Below are 19559 nucleotides of genomic sequence, written 5' to 3' on the forward strand. Positions count from 1 at the left end.
GACAAGTTTTGTCTATTCAAATCGAATGTCGATAGTTTGTGTTTGTTATATGCAAGTTATACTTGTTCTTTCGTGTTAATTCAATGGGCGTGCTGTTTTCATTAGAGCAGAAAAGATATCATAATCTTATTACTAATAACCGGTCGACAGAACTTCCCCTTGGTAAGAAGAGTTTTAAAAACTTAAATTTGTATGCTTGAGTAAAAAAATAAGACGTGTGTTAATACACACATGTGTGAAGGAATCCAAGGCAGTTTTATACTTTATAGGGTCGTTGGAAGGATGTTAACTTTTCTTGTTGAAACACGTGTATCTTTTACGAAGCAGCAATATGTGTAGGATATATTGATAACTAGTTACTGTATTTTTTGAAAAAAGTGCTTTGTATATGCATATGAATATTTGAATTAAATACTGGATATAGACGGCATATTTATGTATGCATATAGCGATTATCTACTTTTTCCAGAGGTTACTATTTAAATATATTTTAATTTAATTGAAAAGACATATTGTTATAAATCCAGACAATATTCTTTTACTGAACTCATGGAAAGAAAATCAACAGATTACGTTTCTTCATATTTACAAATTTAAACCGTTATCTGTTTATCTGACCATAATACAATGTGCACGTTTCAAGTTACTTAAGATTCATGAAATTTAAGTAGCGATCGTTGAAGAGATACCGCTAATACAATATCAAATTAAAGTAAAACTCACGATTAGGTGCAATTCGAAATGAACAATCAACTGCGTTTGGCGAATTTTATAATTAACCAAGTTTAACTTCGGTTTGTTTTTGTGATTTTGGATTTCGTATTATCGTAAGATAAAGTGGTAGGTCGTTTCCTATATTTTACGGCTTACAATCTCAGTAAATAGGGTCGCTATAGCTTGTGTGCCTTCAAGAACCGAACGTCAATGTATTGCTTACGAACACACATAATTTAAATCTGCTTTTTGAATGTGCATTAGTTTATGTATGAAATTAATACATGTTAACTCTTTATGTAATTTTGTGGTGTATTATAATTGGCAAAATGTATTATATTGAATATACAGTATGTTAAAGGAAACACTATTTTTAAAGTCTTGATAAATCTGTAGTTAATTTTATGCTGATGTTTTTGGTTGGTCATCATATAAACATAAAAAGTTCCGTTTCACTACACAATGTGGTCAACACAACTAAACATAGATATTGTCAATGTTTTATTATCAGCCATTCCAAATAATATCAGTCATATCTGTGCACGCTAGCCTCTTATTCGACCTTGTATGTACTCAAGCTATTCGGTTACACTATACCTCTCATTCTAACTTCAAGGGGCATATATGGCTTATATGGTACTTTATTTTTACATTAAAAAATATAGATATAAGGTTAGTAAACAAACTCTTATGTATCTCGCGGTTAATGAAAATATGCCATAACTTAACAATATTGCATGCAGGAAAAACTATTGTGCCTGTGTCATCAAGGTCATCTAGGTAAAATTGTGTTCTCATTTTATTTCGAGACGATTGTCCTTCAAAGGCTCACCAAACTACATAATTAAGATCCTCGACACTATACTTCAGTACGTCAATATCGACTCGTACATATATTTTGTGGGAAAATTATAAAATACAGCGTGGAAATATGTATTTATATATTTTCAGTAAATAATGTCTAGCCTCCATTCATACGACGAGAAGAAACTCACATTTCATCAGAACGATCAACATGTGCAAAATGTATGTGACTAAAGCATGTTTATTATGACTGATCAATTCAGCTTGACGAAATTAAATTTGATTTTCGAAATTTGGTGATTATAAATATACCAACCCAAAGCTCATTGTTTATTTTTTTACTTTACTCTATGTTATAAGATAATTAAAAACTTAAAAATAACGATTGGTGTGCACTTGTTAATCGTCAAAAAATATGGTAATAGAAATTCTAAATGGATTGTATGTTCATATTCAGCTATATGGCTACATGGTATGACTCATGCGTTTGTTCGATCACTTTTATAGACATTCATTCTTTAACAAATAGTGTTTTCATGAGTGTGTTAATAAATTACGTTGTACTATTTGTAGATCGGGATTGAAGATATGCAAACACTAAGAAATATTGTACAATATTTTGAAAAATCAGTTGACAGGAGTCATGTTTACAGAGACATTTACATTGCGAGGTCTATCTTAGTTTGGATGTCGCACATGGTGGGATCCGTGCTAATTCGCCTATTGCCATACGAAGTAAGGAAACTTGTCGATTCGAAAAGTTATTCGCCAGGAACCTTTTGCACACTTTGCGAGTAAGTACACCTTTTAGAAATGTAACAAAAAGTGAAACTGAAGTTTAACATGCATTAATTTTAAACATCCAAATAATTGTCAAATCATTCTGACCGTAAGTTTTTTTAATATAGTGTATTTATTTTTTTCACTTCTGCTGTTTTCCAGAGCTGCGGGAATTGAGAGTGTTTTAATTTTAGGCAAAGCAAAAGACATAACATTTGAGCCAGGATGGATGTTCGATAAAATTCCTCCGGCTTCCTGGAACAGCTTTCGTTGTAACAATATCTGGCATTTGGTATTCACGGAGCTGGCAATAGCATCGGTCAGCGGCTATAGGAGAGGCGGAGAGATTGTTATTGAGAGCGATGGAAACAGAACCTTTCAAGCTTCATCATCCAGTGCTGGGAATGAGAGATCTGTGTTTTCTGACTTCTGGTTTTGCATACATCCCAAAATACTTGCCATACATGCATTCCCAGATAATATCGATTTCCTTTATCTTCCAAAAGGGCAGTCTGTAACCGAAGAAACATTTGCCTCCTGTGCTTTATTGCTTCCTGCATTCTTTCAATCCGGAATGTCCCTACTTTCGGAGAACGCTTGCGTCTTGATGTCACATAAAGGTCGATGTGTGATACATATTGCTTGTCCTTCAGTGAAAGGTTTGAAGTTCACTTACACTTTGACTTTTCTGACAGACACTGGCGATATCGGTTCTGTGAACTTAAAAGCTCTTCCCAGGATGGTCGTTTTTTCACCTGGAATTGACGACGTTACTTTCACTATAAGCCTTCCAATACTTGGTCATTACTTGTTCAGCACATCGGCTCTCTCAGAGGGCCACAATCAAAATCCAGAGTGCTTCAAGTTTAAGATCATCTGTAACGAAATTGACGCGCACTGTCGAAACATTCCCCAGGCAGTGACTGAAATGGGTGTCGGTTTCACATACGTTGCAAAGGAGTTCGGATTAAAACAACCGACGAACGCTTCTGCCATACTGAAGGTTGATTATGATTCAAGTCAGGAATCGGCCTCTGATGAAGTCATTGAGTCAGAACCTGTGCGATTCAGAGTTGTGGAAGACAGAATCAACGAAGTGGAATTTACATCCGACTTTTTAGATGACGTTGAAAATATCGGTGAACATTCTTTCTTAAAGAAAAGTCATTGAGCACACTTCTTTCGGTCTTCTTTAGCCTTTGAATCAGAATGTATTTTTTTGTACTGTATGCAATTGACAATATAACGAAGACAATGACGATTTCGTATATTTTAAATATCATTATAAGCATTTTTTCAATCGAATAGTTTGAAATAAATTGTTTGAGAATTGAAAAACGACAATTGAAAAGGTATTTCCAGTACCTTGTAATATAAAATCCCACTAAAAGCAAACCGCTTGCTATGATTCAGGTTTCTCGGAAGTAAACCTTAACAAAGACAAAGGGGAGCTTGAAGTGAAAGCAGGTCTGAAGAAAGCTGGAGAGAGAGTCCTCGTTGTAAAGGGCAGACAAATAGCGAGCAATCAAAACTTCAAGCCGATTGTTTACTATATTGTTAGCTCATACGAGAAAAAAGATGGTAGTAAATACCTTCGCTTTGTAACATTGTTTTTTATGTTTTACGCTTTAAATTTGTCTAGACTGCTTAATTAACATTAATCTCATGAAAGGGACTTGTTCACAGTTTGGCCCAAACACAACACATTAAACAAATCGTAGATTGAAAACAAATGTAAACATTTAACCAGTAAACTTAGAAATATTTTAAAATATTATGTTTGTTCGTTGATAACCATAATTCGAAATTGAAAAATCATAAAGCGTTTGTTACTTTTTGTATAAAAAAAATTAAGTAAAAGCGTATATTATCTACATAAGGTTTTAACGATGACATGGATTTAAAAGACTATGTTGTGACCTACTTTTACCTCATTTCGATTACCAGGGCAAAACTATTTGCGTCCCACAGTCTATACTGGGGGACGTATTTTTTTGCCCTGTCTGTTTGTTGGATTGCGTCAAACTTTAACATTCGCCATAACGTTTGGATTATTGAAGATAGCATCTTGATATTTTGCATGCATATGTATCTCATGGAGCTGCACATTTTGAGAGGTGAAAGGTCAAGGTCATCCTTCAAGGTCAAAGGTCAAATATATGGGGGAACATAGTGTTTCACAAACACATATTGTAGTCCTTGTATTATAACTATTTAGGACTATTGCAACTATTACAGGTGTGTAAATAAATACTTTAAATGACATTTTTAAAATATACGAAAATCTGTGAACAAGTCCCTTTAATTGACCTGCATTGTCGAAAGAAATCCACATGGTATATAGATTTATTTTCGCATGTATCGGATGCACAAGCAGTCTAAATTTGTTCATTTTTTGTAAAAGAACATAGGTGTAGTTATTTTTTTATAGCTATCGCTAATTCAACAGATGAACATTATATATACATAATGTTTTATTGTAATGATTGTACATATCAATGCTTTGATGAACTCCCTACTGTTTCTTTATTATTTAGATTCTTATGAGAAAAACGTTAAGAAAAATAAAAGAAGAGAGGCAAATAAGCGGAAGAGGGACGCCAAAGAATCGTACAAAGCTCAGTTGGAAGACCTCGTATTAACGACCAAAGAGGAAATAAAAAACCTTCATCAGGAATTGATTGATTCAAAAGCGGTAGCGATTGACATGGATCCCGATAAGCTGTCGATGTTCAAGGAATCATCTTATGTACAAAGTAGGTTTTGGTTTTAGTATTTAAATATGGCTGTGTAATACCACTCGTATTAATGTTAATTATTAAAAAACGTGCAAAGCATACATTTTGAAGGAACGATTCAGAAGAACAAAATGTTTTCTTATCGACAATTCATACTAGCATATAATAAAAATTGGCTTTTAAAAAGATGTACAATTAATTATGAACTTATATACATGTGCATATAATAAAAACATAGTTACTTAAATGTTTAATGTAGCAAAACGTTTATTACAGCTATAACTTCTTTTCAATGCAAATATTTTTCAAAATCACTCACTTTTTTCATGGTATGTTCAAAACACATGTCGACCTTTTCCTTTAAAGCCAAGTTAATCCATTGTGTTCGGTACTAATACATATTACCAAATGGATATTTGTTAGTGTGTTTTTTTAATTTTATTTTACATGAAAATGTATTATTTTAAATATAACAAGATGTGTTTGTGAAACACTGTCCCCCCCTATCTTTGACCTTTGACCTTGAAGGATGACCTTAACCTTCACCTTTCACCACTCAAAATGTGCAGCTCCATGATATACACATGCATGCCAAATATCAAGTTGCTATCTTCAATATTGCAAAAGTTATGGCCAATGTTAAAGTTTGACGCATACAAACCAACAAACCAACAAACAGACAGGGCAAAAACAATATGTCCCCCTTTATAAACGTCCTTTTTCATATGTTTACATTAGCTTTTCAAGAATCCGATTGTTTGGAATCCCTTCTAACTGAAGACGTCGTATCACAACAAATATTCGAGGTGTACCCTTCCGCTCTCGGTGTGTAATTTCCACACTGTTTATCCGGTTGTTCGAATGTTATTATTTTAGTTTAGTTGAAAATATTGATAGTTACACTGGAAAAAACTCTCAGTGTATAACATTGTCTTCACGCAAAGGTTATTTGCCATATTTCCCAGAATACATCATACATCAAATATGTTCTTTTGAAAATTTCCACTCTTGTTCTGTTACTATTATATGAATTGTATATCAAAAAAAAAAAATATCCCTCAGAGCTATGAAGGTGTAGAAAAACACTGTTAATAACCATTATAAAACGTCACATTAAAAAAAAATTACTTTGACAAACAATTCTTAGGCCGAATATGTTAAGCTTGTTATTTAATCAACACTCAAAGAACCAATCGTCGAAGAACACTGGACTCCCTTGGCGGAGATAAAATTTATTGAACGCAATTATCGTTAATTTGTTTAGTTAATATTTCAGACATACAGCAGGAACTGGTTGTTATGGAAGAGGATGGGTCAAGATATGATGACATGTCCTTAGAATCGCCTGTTTACGATCTATTCGACATGTATGGTAAGCAATAACATGTAAAAGAAAACACAAAACTCTACTGGAATACTTATATAATTATCAAGTAGTCAAATGAGAAATATCAAGATTGTTACCTGTTGTTCTTGTTTGTTCCTATAAACATAATGATGTTGCCCTTATATTTACTAGAGTTGCGACACCTTAAGGGTTTCGCGGGATGGAATGAGTGGGGACTAAAAAAAGTGGGTACGAACATTTTGGGTAAGAACACTGTGGTAATGAAAATTTGGGTACGACACAAAAATGTGTGTAAACAAATTTTGGTTACAAAAATATGTGGGTACGACATTTTTTGGTTCGAAAAAATTATGCCAAAACAAATTGGGTAGGAAAAAAATATGTGGTAAGGAAAATGTGTAAAAAAAAAGTGGGTACGAAAATTTTGGGTACGAAGAATTTATGCCAAAAATAATTTGGGTACGAAAAACTATTTGGCTACAAAAAAAGGGTACACAAAAAATTTGGGTACGAAAAAATTAGGGTACGAAAAAAATGGGTACGAAAAAAATTTGGGAACGAAAAAAAATTTGGGTACGAAAAAAATTGGGAACGAAAAACATTTCGGAACGAACAAATTGAGTATGAAAAAAAAATTGGGTACGAAAAAAATTGGGAACGAAAAATAATTGGGTACGAAAAAAATGGGTTAGAAAAAATGGGTACGAAAAAATGGGTACGATTTTTTTTTTGGTACGAACACATTTGGGTACAAAAAACATTTGGGTTCGAAAAAAATGGTTAGGAAAAAAAAATTGGGGTACGAACAAAAATGGGTACGAAAAAATTTGGGTACGAAAAAAATGGGTACGAAAAAAAAATTTGGTACGAAATAAATATGGGTACGAAATATTTTGGGTACAAAAAAATATTTAAAATCAAATTTAAATTGTCTAGCGCATGAATTGTCTCTTGGGGGTGAATTGTCTTGGTGTTGCTATTAAAGCTACATGTACTTCCGGCCAAGCCAGGTGGTTTTAGCGATTGCGCAATACAAAACACCACTTTTTTGTCATTTTATCAAAAACTAGATATTTCCCAGAAATGACGGATATGCCATCATGTAGATCGCGTTCTTGTCCATAAACATGTCAAATTTCAGCAAACGTGTTGGGCCAGTTTTCAAGACTCCCAAATCGCGGCTATAACCAGGAGTGCGTTTCACTAAAATAGCGTATATTTACGCAACTTTAAGTTTACGCACATAATTTACGCCGAACGTAAATTATTGCGTACGCCGTTTCACTAAAATGTGCGCAAAATTTACGCTGCGCGTAAGTGTTGTTTAGCCTGTCAGGTGCGCGCGGACGCTTAAGAAAGTCATCGTCTGCAACAGTATCTACTGTAAACAATGGACGCGAAAACGAAGGTAAAGAAAGCGAATTGGTCCAAAACGAGTTTAAATATGACGTGCTCGAGGTTGGTCTGTCTATTTCCCTCACTGGAATGGACAAACGGAAAGCATGGGAAAGCGTTATGGACGCGTAAGTGGTCTAAACTTTAACATGCAAAGCCCCAGATTAATCATATCGCCACAAACGAAGAAACAAGAAACAAAACAAAATTTAGAAAATAATTTAGATATAAATTATTTAGTAACTGGTGATTGATCAATTTATTTGAAGCCCCTGTTTTGACATTAAACTGATACAAGGTACAATTTAAGCATGTAGTGTCATTGCTTAATTAAAGTTACTGTACAGTATTAAATCTGAATTTGAATATATTTATGTATTCTTCATTTTTTTTTTAGAGCTTATATCTGGTGCTGGTGGTAAAAGTATAACATGTAATGAATTTTTGCTAGACTGAAATTGCATTTTTATTGTCAACAGCACCAGCTTAATAAGCCGAACTGTTGATGAATGCAAGAAGAAGGTTAGCGACCTGAAGGTGAAGGCCCGTAAAAAAGAAACAGCCAGGGTGCAGTATGAGCGGGGCACGGTAGGAGGACCCCTTCAGAGGAATTGAATTCTCTAGAAAAAAAGGTAATACTAGGAGCTGAAAAAGAGACCAATGCAATCCAATAAAAAATATTAATAAATTTTGTCTCTCAAAATTACTTATGTGATATATAACCTTTATTAAATTTCCTGAACAATAGTTTATCCACGTTTGTTCAGAAATAACTATAAAATGGGACTACAAAAACACAAGTTTGTTTGTAAATAATATTAAAAAATAACACAACCAAAAAATGTCACAGTCAAAATCAGTTACTCTTCAAAAAAAAGTCAACTGAAGTTCTATAAACTCGTACCATAAGAAGCAGATGAATCAATGCATTTCGTGCATGTTCGACGGTATATAATGTTAAGACTTATATTTTTTAGATAGAGAAACAAACAAGAATAAAATTCCAAACTAAATTGTGGAGATACCACATCAGCTTTTCGTTCACAACAATATGGCGTCCGTGTATTCAAGGGAAATAACAACGAAAACAGGTGTCGGTTATGTGGTACTTAATTGCACAAAAAAAGATTATAATATATAATATGGTATTCATGTTCGAAAAGACAAACAAACAACGTACACCGACCTTTGTTCTGACGTTCAGTGAGTGACTCCTGTCACTCAATGGCTCGCAATCAGCACGAATTAACTCCTCGAGGTAAATAATACCCTCCGTCGACAGACGATACCTCTCAACGATTTGCTTTTCGCTAAGATAGCTTAAGGTGTCGATTCGTGCTCGGAATATTCGAGGACGAATATCACGTATTGTGAACGCTTCAGCAACGGCAGCCATAAAACTTCCGGATTTACGCCAATTTTTCTGATTTACGCGAAGTACATATGTGACGTAAATGTACGCCAGAATTTACGCACAGCGTTAATTTACGCTGTTTAGTGAAACGCGTTTTTGAGAACAACATTTGCGTACGCAAATATTTACGGAAACTATTTGCGTACGCATCTTAGTGAAACGCATTCCAGGAGCTGAACTAATTTTAGTCGCCATTATCATTCGTTCAATGAACGTCATCAATTGATGATGTCCAATACATCACTCATTCCATACATAATTTAATTACATTTCTTTAAACAACATTCGGTTTTAAACACACAATAAATCGATTTTTCTTTCATTATTAACATGTTCATTCTTACGCAGAACTACTTGTGAATGTGATGCGTCTTAGTATAGAGATGACAATAACGTAATGACATCACCATCTATGTATAGAATGAGGGAAATTGTTCATATTCAATAATTTATTAGACGATCTTTCAAAAGTAAAAAAAAATAAAAAAGTTTGGGGGGGGGGTTAGAAAAGAGGGGGTATAATGTGGGGTGTGGTCATTTATTAGACAATGTTTCAAAAATGAAAAAAGGAAGAAAAACATTTTTTTGGAGGGGGTGTATGGGGGAGTTGAGAGGGGGGTATAATGTGGGGTGTGGTCATGTAATATTCTTTCAAAAATAAAAAAAGAAAAAAACAAATTTGTTTGTGGGGGAGGTGAGGGGGGGGGGGGGTGCAGGGATTCTGGGTTGTGGCGTGGTGTATTGTTTGGGTGGAATCCATTGTGGTATTCAGGTAAGTATGGTTTTGTCAAAGTATTAATAAAATCTGATCATAAATAAAGAAGTTATGGCAATGTAAGCAAAATGTTTATTTATCTATGTATAAAACGGGCAATAATTCTGTCAAAATGCTTGATACAGTTGTCTGCTCTTGTTTATAGGTTGGGGTCATGTTGGCAAACAAGTATGCAAACAAGGGCAGGGCTCCCGCTGGCTCAAAATTTTCTTTAGCCAAATTTACCTTTTTATGTCGGAATTCTTATTATTGAGGATATTTTATGGGTGATTATGGTGAAATCTTTGTAGCCAGATGGAATATTTTGTAGCCAAATTTCCTTATATGTAGCCATTGGCTAATTTGGCGAATGGCAGAGTAAGCCCTGCAAGGGCTGTTTGTAAAACATGCATGCCCCCATATGGGCTGTCCGTTGTAGTGGCAGCCATTGTGTGAATACGTTTTTTTGTCACTGTGACCTTGACCTTTGACCTAGTGACCTGAAAATCAATAGGGGTCATCGACCAGTCATGATCAATGTACCTATGAAGCGTCATGATCCTAGGCGTAAGCGTTCTTGAGTTATAATCCGGAAACCATTTAACTATTTCGGGTCACAGTCCTAGGCAAAAGCGTTCTTGAGTTATCATCCGGAAACAATTTTACTGTTCGGGTCACCGTGACCTTGACCTTTTACCTAGTGACCTAAAAATCAATATGGGTCATATGCGAGTCATGATCAATGTACCTATGAAGTTTCATGATCCTAGGCGTAAGCGTTTTTGAGTTATCATCCGGAAACCATTTAACTATTTCGGGTCACCGTGACATTGGACTTCGAGCTAGTGACATCAAAATCAATAGGGTCATCTGCGAGTCATGATCAATCTACCCATGAAGTTTCATGATCCTAGGCAAAAGCGTTCTTGAGTTATCATCCGAAAACCGTTTTACTATTTCGGGTCACCGTGACCTTGACCTTTGACCTAGTGACCTGAAAATCAATAGGGGTCATCTGTGAGTCATGATCAATCTACCTAATAGTACCTATGAAGTTTCATGATCCTAGGAGTATGCGTTCTTGAGTTATCATCCGAAAACAATTTTACTATTTTGGGTCACCGTGACCTTGACCTTTGACCTTGTGACCTCAAAATCAATAGGGGTCATCTGCGAGTCATGATCCATCTAACGAAGAAGTTTATGATCCTAGGCGTATGCCTTCTTTAGTTATCATCCGAAAACCATTTTACTATTTCGGATCACCGTGACCTTGACATTTGACCTAGTGACCTCAAAATCAATAGGAGTCATCTGCAAGTCATGATGAATCTACTTATGAAGTTTCATGATCCTAGGCGTATGCGTTCTTAAGTTATCATCCGGAAACCATTTTACTATTTCGGGTCACCGTGACCTTGACCTTTGACCTCGTGACCTCAAAATTAATAGGGATCATCTGCGAGTCATGATTAATGTACCTATGAAGTTTCATGATCCTAGGCCCAAGCGTTCTTGAGTTATCATCCGGAAACCACCTGGTGGACGGACCGACAGACCGACATGTGCAAAGCAATATACTCCCTCTTCTTCGAAGGGAGGCATAAAAAAGTTAAAGCACGGACGCATGGACGCACTGACACACACACGACGGACACAGGACCATGACATAAGCCCCGCTGGCCTTTGGCCAGTGGAGCTTAAAAAGCGCCAAATCGATTACGCTCCGATATGGAATTGCTTCTAATAAGTCACGCATAACTCGCAGGTGAATTCACGCTCATTTAATCGACAACAATAAACACGGATTTATTACCATACCCCTAAGCTGATACATGCATAACAGGCACCAGGTGAAAACCAATTACTCACACCCTTGCACCTGGACTTCGACCGACTTGACCTCAATTTTACTTGCTCCTAAGGGCTCCTAACAAAATGGCCGCGAGATTCTTCATTCTAGACTACTAATTAAGTCAGAATACAAATCTTAGTTATTGCAATCATTATGCCAGATGCTTAAGTTAATGTAATATGTCAAGTGTAACGAGGAAGCCTTACTTTTCTGAATTGAAGTACCATATTTTTATTTAATGTCCACTAACTATTGAACCTGAAACTGTAAAAGAACAAGAGCTCCTTTAGTATGCTTGAACGTTCACCTGAGAAACTGTAGCTTAAAGTAAAATAAAAGTCCAGACCATTGGTTTGGGGTTGCATTTGACCGAAGGGCATAATTTGAACATATTTTACCACGAAAGTCAATATAAAACACACTGGCACATGGGAGTGCTCAAAATTATGGCTCGAAGGTTGATTTTTTTACACATTTAGATGAGGATCACTGTCTTATGTTTCATAGAAAATATTACACAAATGGACCTTGTCCTTTAAGATAATAAATGTTTGAAGCTATTTCACAAAAAATAAAAATAAAATACACCTTGGCATGGTGAATTTATAAACTGGCTGCAGGGTGAGGCCAATTTCGACTACAGGGGAATAATTCCCAAACAACTTTGTAGAATACTTTTGACTAAGACTGCTCCGCATCTCCTTCACGAAGCACAGGGCCAACAAATACTTCCAGAATATAACTGCAACACTTGTTGGTTCACAAGAGCCCTTATTGGCAACCGTGAAACATCAAAAGCTGGCTTGGTTTGGACACGTCACAAGGCACAACTCTCTGTTTAAAACTGTTATAAATGGCACGCTTGACAGAGGTCAACCTCGAGATCAGGGCCGTCAGAAGAAAAGCTGGATTGACAATTTAAAAGAGTGGATTCCCTTTACATGGATAAATTACTCTCAGCAGCACACAGATGACCTGACTGGATGAAAATTTCTGTATCGTTGTCCCTCATTTCCCCAACAGCCAACCTGGTCAAGGGATTAATGATGATGATATTGATTACCAAAGAGGTCATAATCATGCTAGTTTCAATTCAAGGACTTGGTCAGTAAATGTTTATTAACATCCTGATCATAAACTTTTTTATTCAATATATGCAGCTAATATGGAGATATGGAGAAGTTGCACATGCACGTCAATCATATTTTTTTTAAAGTAAAATAAGAGGCATAATTCTACTCAACTGCAGGTCAGAGTTATGAAACTTCGCACAATGACCCCAAAAACATATACAAAGTTTCCATTCAATACCTGTAACAGAAACAGTCATGATATGGAGATATTGCACATTTACCTTAAAACCAAATCTGTTAGTACGGTACAAAAAGTGGCATAATTTTGGTTAATTGCATGGCAGAGTTATATAATTTGATCAGTGACCTCACTCAATGACCCTGTACACATGTGTAAAGTTTCAATTGATTCCTACATTACTTTATACAAATCCTGACAAATTAAAGTACAAAAAGGGGTATAATTCTGCTACATTTCAAGAAAGAGTAATAAAACATGGTCAGTGACTTCACACAATCACTCCAAACATATTTGTAAAGTTTCAATTGAATATCTGTATTTTAAACAGTGATATGGCAAAGTTGCACGTTTACCTTAACCAGGGCATTACGGAGATAAAAATGCTCACATTGTGGTGAGAAGTATATTATACCATGAGTAGCTGAGGAACACAAACCGAGTAATCAAGTTTGTTTTACACGATGATTTGGTCGCTAACGGTAGCAACTTCAAGATTTAGGTTTTAAGGGAATATTAAATAGAGAATAATAGGTTAGTGTTGATTATAGATCAGGTTTATCATGCGAGGCTTAGAAAACAAAAAGCACGAGCCTTGGCGAGTGCTTTTTCGTTTTCGTGCCGAGCATGATACACCTGATCTATAATCAACACTAACCTATTATTCTCTATTAATCCCACTTTTTATTCAGTAAACTTATTTATTTAAACAAAACTAGTTTTCAGGAGTGTTTGTCGTACTTTGATAATGACTTTAATGTAACCATGGTCAGTGTATTTGGAACTCCGCGTTCCAAATATAACCGCTTATCAAATTATCATTTTTATTTAAATCAGAATATCGTTCTGTAACAAAGAGTCGAGCGTTATTAATTACAATTTTAATCATATTGAATTGCAAATCTTAAAGTTTTATAATATCAATATGACATTAAGTTGTTATATACACGGAACTACATTTGTTTACAACGTAGCCTAACACCACTCACAATTCTCTTTCGATATCAAACTATCAAGTCGATCACGAGGTGCACAATATTTGCTTCTTTGTTATAATAGCTGGTTATATCCAGACGAAATAACACAGATTACTTGAAGTTAAGCTCATTATATACATTAACGAATGTGGAAAGTGGCACCAAAAAATTGTGAGGCAAAGTTGTTCAAACTAGAGAAAGACATTTGCTCGTGAAGTGACAGGGTGGGGAGATCAAGATCAACTTGTTCGACGGTAGACAGTGGTAGACAGGTGACGAGGTGCGTGGGAAAACGTCCCGGTTCGGCAGTTGATGACGTCATTTTGTGCCGTTGATTATAGCTGTGCCATTACTTATAGATAAAATTTAATCAATGGAGCTTTAATCAACCAAATTCGCTATAAAAGTGGGATAAAAGTATTAATCAAACTATTTTATATAGTTTAAACAAGAATACTGCGACCAATGCTCATACCTACAATTACAATCGAAGTACAATATTGAACTGGAATAGATGGAATTAAATATATTTTAAGACTCTAATAAAATACTACCAATAAGTGTGTATAGTCTTTTAATTTTCAGTTACATCGTTAGCAGTCAATCCAGATGGAGATAACAAAACACTGGAGTTGTCACAAGAAGAAATATTTAGGACTTTATTAAAAAAAGGTAAGCATGTTAAGAAGATTTACATTTGAATTATCAACCATATAGTAGCATAAACTTGATTTATGCAATCACCAATATAGTTGTCTGCTAACTGATCACATGCAACAGTCAAGAAGATCAATCAATTCACATTATCATAATTATTGGAATTGACATATAAATCAATGTCAGTAGAGAGCAGACATTGATAACATTACTCTTATGACCAAACAAAATACTCCATTATGATTAATTAACATAATAATACAATTAATTGACCAATTAAGTTCACATACCAGTAAGCATGCCAGATGAACTATTAAAACATGTTTAATCCCCATAACTAATTAAACTTAAATTTGCAACCAATGCATGGTATACTTTTAAATTTTCTTTCCTTTGCAATGGGCTAAAACTAGAGCTGACTACCTTAGTTGGTAGAAAGAGGAACTAGAAAACCAATGATAGCAGGTTTGATTCACAGCCTGGCCACACAACTTTTGTGTGGATTGGGTATGAAATTATTGTACTGTCCTCTTATTCAGTTACTGGCAAAGTATTGGTAAAGTATCTATCATAGGAAAAGTGTTATTTCATTATTATAATGGCGAATAAATCATTATAATGCACACACAAAATCAGCTTATTTTTTTGTTAACTTTAAATCTTTGGGGAGTTTTATCAGTTCTATTACATGTAAAAGATTTGCTTGAGGTCTCACTGAAATGTCAGATAAAATTGTTGCAGTCAAGGTTGATGCAATGTCAGAATACCCAAATGACTCCTTCCCAGCCTTCTGCCATGGTCGTGCAGCCATTCAGGCCATTATTACCAGGGGAAAAGACATTCTGGACATGCCAGTGTTTAGTGAGACTGAAAACAAAATGATGAAATCTGAATGCATTCAGATCTACACAACTTCTGCTTTCATTGGTGAAATCAATGCATATAATACTGAGCAGATGGATCCTGTGAAACAGTTCTGTCTGGAGGAGCAGAACATGTCTTGCCCAATTATTTTAATAGTAGAACAAGAAAAGAAGAACATTATAGAGGAATGGATTGAAACTCAAAATGACAATCTTCATGGCATATGTGTGCTATTATTTAGCAAGGGACGAGAACGAGAACAGCAATATTTTTCCCCAGAAAAGGGCATATTTCTAAACATGGTAACATTATCCGACATCATGGCGGCTGCAGATGATATTTTAGAACGCTCCATATTTTTTGTTTTGAAGCATTTGCTGGAAATATATGTGGAAAAATACAGAGCAACAACAGATTTCTCAGGTAAGCTTTTAATAAGTCATGATAGTCAACTATTTAAAGCCATAACCAGTTTCTAAACAGACCACTTTTATCTAAAGGACATCAAATCAGAAATGGAATTAAATTTCATAAAGTTTAATACTGATTAGGAAATACAGTATAAGAATACCTTAATTGGTATAAGGTCTATTAAAGTTGTTATATACCTATAAGAAACCCATTAAAAAAATACAATACTCACATGGCCACATTTGGATATTACAAATTATTGATGAGAAAATCTTCAAGGTCATTATGAACTTTCAGATGTGGAGACAGAAAGCACCTTACAAAGTGTGTATGCCTTTGCAAGAGCAGCATACCAAAGAAGTGAAGTACCTGAGTGTGAAAGACCAAACATCCCAGAGAAGACTTATAACTATTCAAACAATATTGATGAGGTAAGTACCGGTATTGAATTATTTTATTTTTTATCCATTGACAACTTATTATGAAGTGTCCTGAATGTGGTTACACAGGATAATACCCATTAAATTGTGAATATCAGATTAGTGAGATTACAATACGTTCTATTGGAAAAAAATGTTATCACAAACATCTATCTTTTTCTGTCAGGTCATCACAACACTTCTTACGATAGAAGGAGTAGTTGGCTGTTCTAAGAAACTTGGACGCCTAGAAGTCTCTATTGATGACACAAAAGACAGAAAGACAATTGTTGAAAAAGTAAAACTGTACCTCAAGAATGAATCAATCAAAGCTACATGTGTAGATGGTAATTTCACATATTTTATTTGTCCTGGAGACCAAGTCCAGGGCAAGAAAGGGAAAATAGGGACACTTGGAGGCTTTGCAAAACGGTTTGCTACAAAAACCAATATGGAGTTTAATAACAGAGCGGAGACAGGCAGTGCAAATCAATTAAGTCCAGTAGAATCAACAGGATATCTTGTTGAATCTACAAATACCACTGTTGAGTTAAATAACAGAGAAGAGACGGGCAGTGCAAGTCAATCAATACCAGAAGAGTCAGCAGGAAATCTAGTTGCACTAATCTCAAGACATGTTGCTCATGCTAATATGGAAATGGGCATTATGCATCTTCTTGTTAACAATAAAATTATTGGACATACAGACAATATTCATCCGCAGACCCTTCTCGATATTATTCCAATCGACATTTATGAAAATTTAATTGGTGATTGCAACACTAGATTCAAAACAGAGCAAAACAAGTTTATGCATGCACAATTGATTGATAGAGAACACATATCAACATTAATGGGAACTAAAGTTCATCTATGGGGAGCAGTGTCATCCCCAGGTTTGGGTACACTTGTAGACATTGATTTTAAAATGACAGGTGGACTGTGCATAAAAGTATGTGATTGCATCAATGGTAAACCATTCAGCTACCCAGGTGACAGTGGGGCTATTGTATGTGCCTCAGACAGCAGGGGGCGCAATTTGTACGCCATAGCCATGCTGATTGGAAAGTATGAAGGCATTAAGATCCAACCAACATATATGGCTGTTCTTCTCAGTGAAGCATTCCAAAAATTAAAAGAATTATACAAGTCAGAGTTTCTGCTGTGTGAAGACGATGGAGCCACTTCATAAAACCATAAATATTCATAATTACAGTCATGCGAGATATTCTGGTGAACAATATCTACAATTTGAAATAATAAATTGAGCTTAGTGCATGATACCTCTTCATGAAATGAGGGGTCATGTAAAGATAAATGGTTTGTAAATAAGACTAGTAAAACATGCATGCCCCCCATATGGACTGTCAGTTGTAGTGGCAGCTGTTGTGTGATTACGTTTTTTGTCACTGTGACCTTGACCTTTGACCTAATGTAAGATATCATCCGGAAACCATTGTACTCTTTCGAGTCACTGTGACCTTGACCCTTGACCTAGTGACCTCAAAATCAATAGGGGTCATCTGCCAGTCATGATCAATGTACCTATGAAGTTTCATGATCCTAGGCGTAATCATTCTTGAGTTATCATCCGAAAACCATTTTACTATTTCGAGTCACTGTGACCTTGGCCTTTGACCTTATGACCTAACAAGAGCTGTCAGAGTACAGCGCACTCGACTATTCGAGTGCTTGACAGTATAACGTAAGACATCATGGGTAAATTGTTCATATTCAATAATTTATAAGACGATCTTTCAAAAAAGAAAAAAAGGGAAAAAAAAATTGGGGGGGGTGGTAGGGGGGGGGGGGGGGAAGGGGGTGTGAGAGGGGGGTATAATGTGGGGTGTGGTAATTTATTTGTTGTTTAAAAAAAATTGGGGGGGGGGGTGGGCGGTTAGGGTGGAGTGAGGGGGTTATAATGTGGGTTGGTTGGTAATATATTAGATGTTTGAAAAAAAAATTGGGGGGGGGGGGGGTAAGGGGATGGGGGTGAGAGGGGGGTATAATGTGGGGTGTGGTAATTTATTAGATTGTTTACAAAAAATGTTGTTGTTTTTTTTGGGGGGTGGGAGGGTAGGGTGAGTGAGGGGGGGTATAATGTGGGTAGTGGTAATTTATTAGATGTTTTTAAAAAATGGGGTGGGGTGGGGGGTAGGGGAGGGTAGGGGGTAGGGGAGAGAGTGAGAGGGGTATAATGAGGGGTGTGGTAATTTATTAGATGTTTAAAAAATGGGGGGGTGGGGGGGTAGGGTGGTGAGAGGGGGTATATTGTTGGGTGTGGTAATATATTAGATGTTTGAAAAACATTTTTTGCGGGGGGGGGGTAGGAGAATGGGGGTGATGAAAGGGGGGTATAATGTGGGGTGTGGTAATTTATTAGATGTTTAAAAAATATGTTTTTTTGGGGGGATGGGGGGGGTAGGGGGGATAGGGGGAGTGAGGGAGGTATAATGTGGGTTGTGGTATTTTATTAGATGTTTTTAAAAAATATTTTTTTTTTGGGTGGGGGGTTAGGGGGGGAGTGAGAGGGGGGTATAATGTGGGTTGTGGTAATATATTAGATGTTTGAAAAACAAATTGGGGGGGGGAGGTAGGGGGATGGGGGTGAGAGGGGGGTATAATGTGGGGTGTGGTAATTTATTAGATTGTTTTAAAAAATGTTGTTTTTTTTTACGGGGGGGTTGGGGGGTAGGGGGGGGTGAGGGGGGTATAATGTGGGTAGTGGTAATTTATTAGATGTTTGAAAAAAAATGGGGGGGGTGGGGGGTAGGGGAGGGTAAGGGGTAGGGGGGGAGTGAGAGGGGGTATAATGAGGGGTGTGGTAATTTATTAGATGTTAAAAATGGGGGGTGGAGGGTGGGGGGGGTAGGGGGGTGAGAGGGGGTATATTGTGGGGTGTGGTAATATATTAGATGTTTGAAAAACATTTTTTGCGGGGGGGGGGGGGTAGGGGGGTGGGGGGTGAAAGGGGGGTATAATGTGGGGTGTGGTAATTTATTAGATGTTTAAAAAATGTTTTTTTTGGGGGGTGGGGGGTAGGGGGGGATAGGGGGAGTGAGGGAGGTATAATGTGGGTTGTGGTATTTTATTAGATGTTTAAAAAATATAAAAAAAT

The 19559-nt window shown here is 36.1% G+C and overlaps 1 protein-coding gene across 1 annotated transcript; it reads left to right on the plus strand.

The window, feature by feature from the left end:
- The first annotated feature begins 799 nt into the window (after positions 1–799).
- On the plus strand, positions 800–17801 carry LOC127836938 (uncharacterized). Its single transcript, XM_052363586.1, has 11 exons — positions 800–840; positions 1666–1740; positions 2092–2312; positions 2461–3437; positions 3712–3879; positions 4836–5054; positions 6313–6408; positions 14676–14762; positions 15489–16034; positions 16320–16453; positions 16629–17801. The coding sequence occupies exons 2-11, from the start codon at positions 1672–1674 to the stop codon at positions 17631–17633; spliced, it is 3522 nt and encodes a 1173-aa protein (XP_052219546.1). The 5' UTR covers positions 800–840; positions 1666–1671; the 3' UTR covers positions 17634–17801.
- Positions 17802–19559: the final 1758 nt, after the last annotated feature.

This window comes from Dreissena polymorpha, chromosome 7, assembly GCF_020536995.1.
Source record: "Dreissena polymorpha isolate Duluth1 chromosome 7, UMN_Dpol_1.0, whole genome shotgun sequence".
Lineage (NCBI taxonomy): Eukaryota > Metazoa > Mollusca > Bivalvia > Myida > Dreissenidae > Dreissena > Dreissena polymorpha.